The 1,956-nt window shown below is 39.5% G+C and overlaps 1 protein-coding gene across 2 annotated transcripts in view; it reads right to left on the bottom strand.

The window, feature by feature from the left end:
* SRP9 (signal recognition particle 9kDa) overlaps window positions 1–1,956 on the bottom strand; it is a 16,780-nt gene that overhangs the window by 5,163 nt on the left and 9,661 nt on the right. The window contains exon 2 of one of the 2 annotated variants that reach the window (XM_011948939.1): window positions 1,492–1,560. In XM_011948939.1, coding sequence (XP_011804329.1) covers window positions 1,492–1,560 — 69 coding nt within the window. The remainder of the gene's footprint in view (window positions 1–1,491; window positions 1,561–1,956) is intronic. The other variant, XM_011948940.1, reaches the window with a different exon arrangement.

Below are 1,956 nucleotides of genomic sequence, written 5' to 3'. Positions count from 1 at the left end.
CTGAGGCAGGAGAATCACTCGAACCTGGGAGGCGGAGGCTGCAGTGAGCAGAGATCGAGCCACTGCACTCCAGTCTGGCAACAGAGCGAGACTCCATCTCAAAAAAGAAAAAGAAAAATAGAAATCATTCTGGGCTGGGCACTGTGGCCCATGTGTGTAATCCCAGCAACTTGGGAGGCTGAGTGGGAGGACTGCTTGAAGCCACGAGTTCAAGACCAGCCTGGGCAACACAGTGATATCCTGTCTCTAAAAACTTTTTTTAAATTAAAAAAATCCCCAGATTTCTGACCAGGTGGAAAATAATGCAACTAAAAGTAGGAAGGTAGGAACACAAGGAGGAGGTAGTTTTTTTTGTTTGTTTCCTTTCTTGAGACGGAGTCTCGCTCTGTCACCCAGGCTGGAGTGCAATGGCACCACCTCTGCTCACTGCAAGCTCCGCCTCCCAGGTTTACGCCATTCTCCTGTCTCAGCCTCCCGAGTAGCTGAGACTACAGGCGCCTGCCACCACGCCCGGCTAATTTTTTTGTATTTTTAGTAAAGATGGGGTTTCACCGTGTTAGCCAGGATGGTCTCGATCTCCTGACCTTGTGATCCACCCGCCTTGGCCTTCCAAAGTGCTGGGATTACAGGCATGAGAAGAGCTAGTTTAAGAACAGATGATAAACTCCACTGTAGACAAATGAATTTTGAGGGTATGTGAGGTACAGATGCTAGTCAGAAGAATATGAGCTAAACACACATTTGCAAGTAGACATAGATAGGTGCAGTATTAGACTTAACTAAATGAACTGCTCCAGAAGCTGTATGAAAAGACAATCAAGGACAGAATCCTAGAGAAGCACATATATATATATATGAGGAACATAAAAAAAAAAAAAGCAAAGAAGAAACAATAGAAACACAGAATAAATAGCAAGACCAAGATAAAACAGAGCCACAAGTGCCAAAATAATTATTTCTATGAAAGAGTGGGGTTCTCTATCAAAAGCAGCAAGGAGGCCAAGTAAGATACGAATAATAAGACCACTGGGTTTGAAAATAAAGGAGCTGCTGATGTGCTCTCACCAAGAGCAGTTTCAGTGGAATACCATATGCAGAAAACAGATGGCAGAGGGTTAAGGAATGAATGGGATATGAGGAAGTAACAAGAGTGAGCATATCAAGGGCAGGAAATACAAGAATAAAGCCTATAACTTGTGTTCAAACACTGTCATTTAAAGGAAACTTTTACTCCCTTATATCCAGTTTGGTCTCTACATTCCTGTTGCTTAAGGTCTGAAGACAGCACTTATTAAACGACACTTGACATAATGCATTAAGAAAGCAGGTTAAATTATTTCCTGGGGGGTCTATAAAAGTAGCTGCTAGAATGAGGTTCTTCATTTTTGAATGAAATGCAAAATAAGCATCCTAATGGGTAATCTCCATAAACTCTAATAATTTCAAACTAATAACAAGCAAATCTGAAAGTAAATAAACATGTATACTTACAACTAAATCATCTGTTACTTTAACACACAAGTTCCCATCAGAATGCCTATATTTGAGAACCACACGTGCCTGAAACAAAAATACATATTTAGAAACAGTGAAGACAGATGACGTTTCTCATAAATAATTTAGTCTTCAGGTAGGCTGAAAAGGATCCTTTTAGAATAAATACCCCCAAACATCTAAAGGCATTTTTACTATAAACTGAAATGAGGTTAAAAAAAAAAATCAGCTATTTTAGTTCATTCCTTTGCTACAATTTATTTATTTAAGACTTTAAAAAGGTTGGATATTTTATTTGCAGACAGTTTGAAAAGAGATGTACTGAACATTCTCAAAACACATCCACATTCAGGGAATGTCTGTGAGACTTATAAGGTGGCATTTCTTGCCAATAAGAATATACACCAACACACCTAGCCACAGAGGAATGACAGGAAAAGGAGGAAAAACATTTAGCAGAAA

The sequence above is a fragment of the Colobus angolensis genome, unplaced genomic scaffold (genome assembly GCF_000951035.1).
Source record: "Colobus angolensis palliatus isolate OR3802 unplaced genomic scaffold, Cang.pa_1.0 Scaffold288, whole genome shotgun sequence".
In the NCBI taxonomy this organism is placed as follows: domain Eukaryota; kingdom Metazoa; phylum Chordata; class Mammalia; order Primates; family Cercopithecidae; genus Colobus; species Colobus angolensis.
This window is presented reverse-complemented; position numbering and strand designations above follow the sequence as displayed.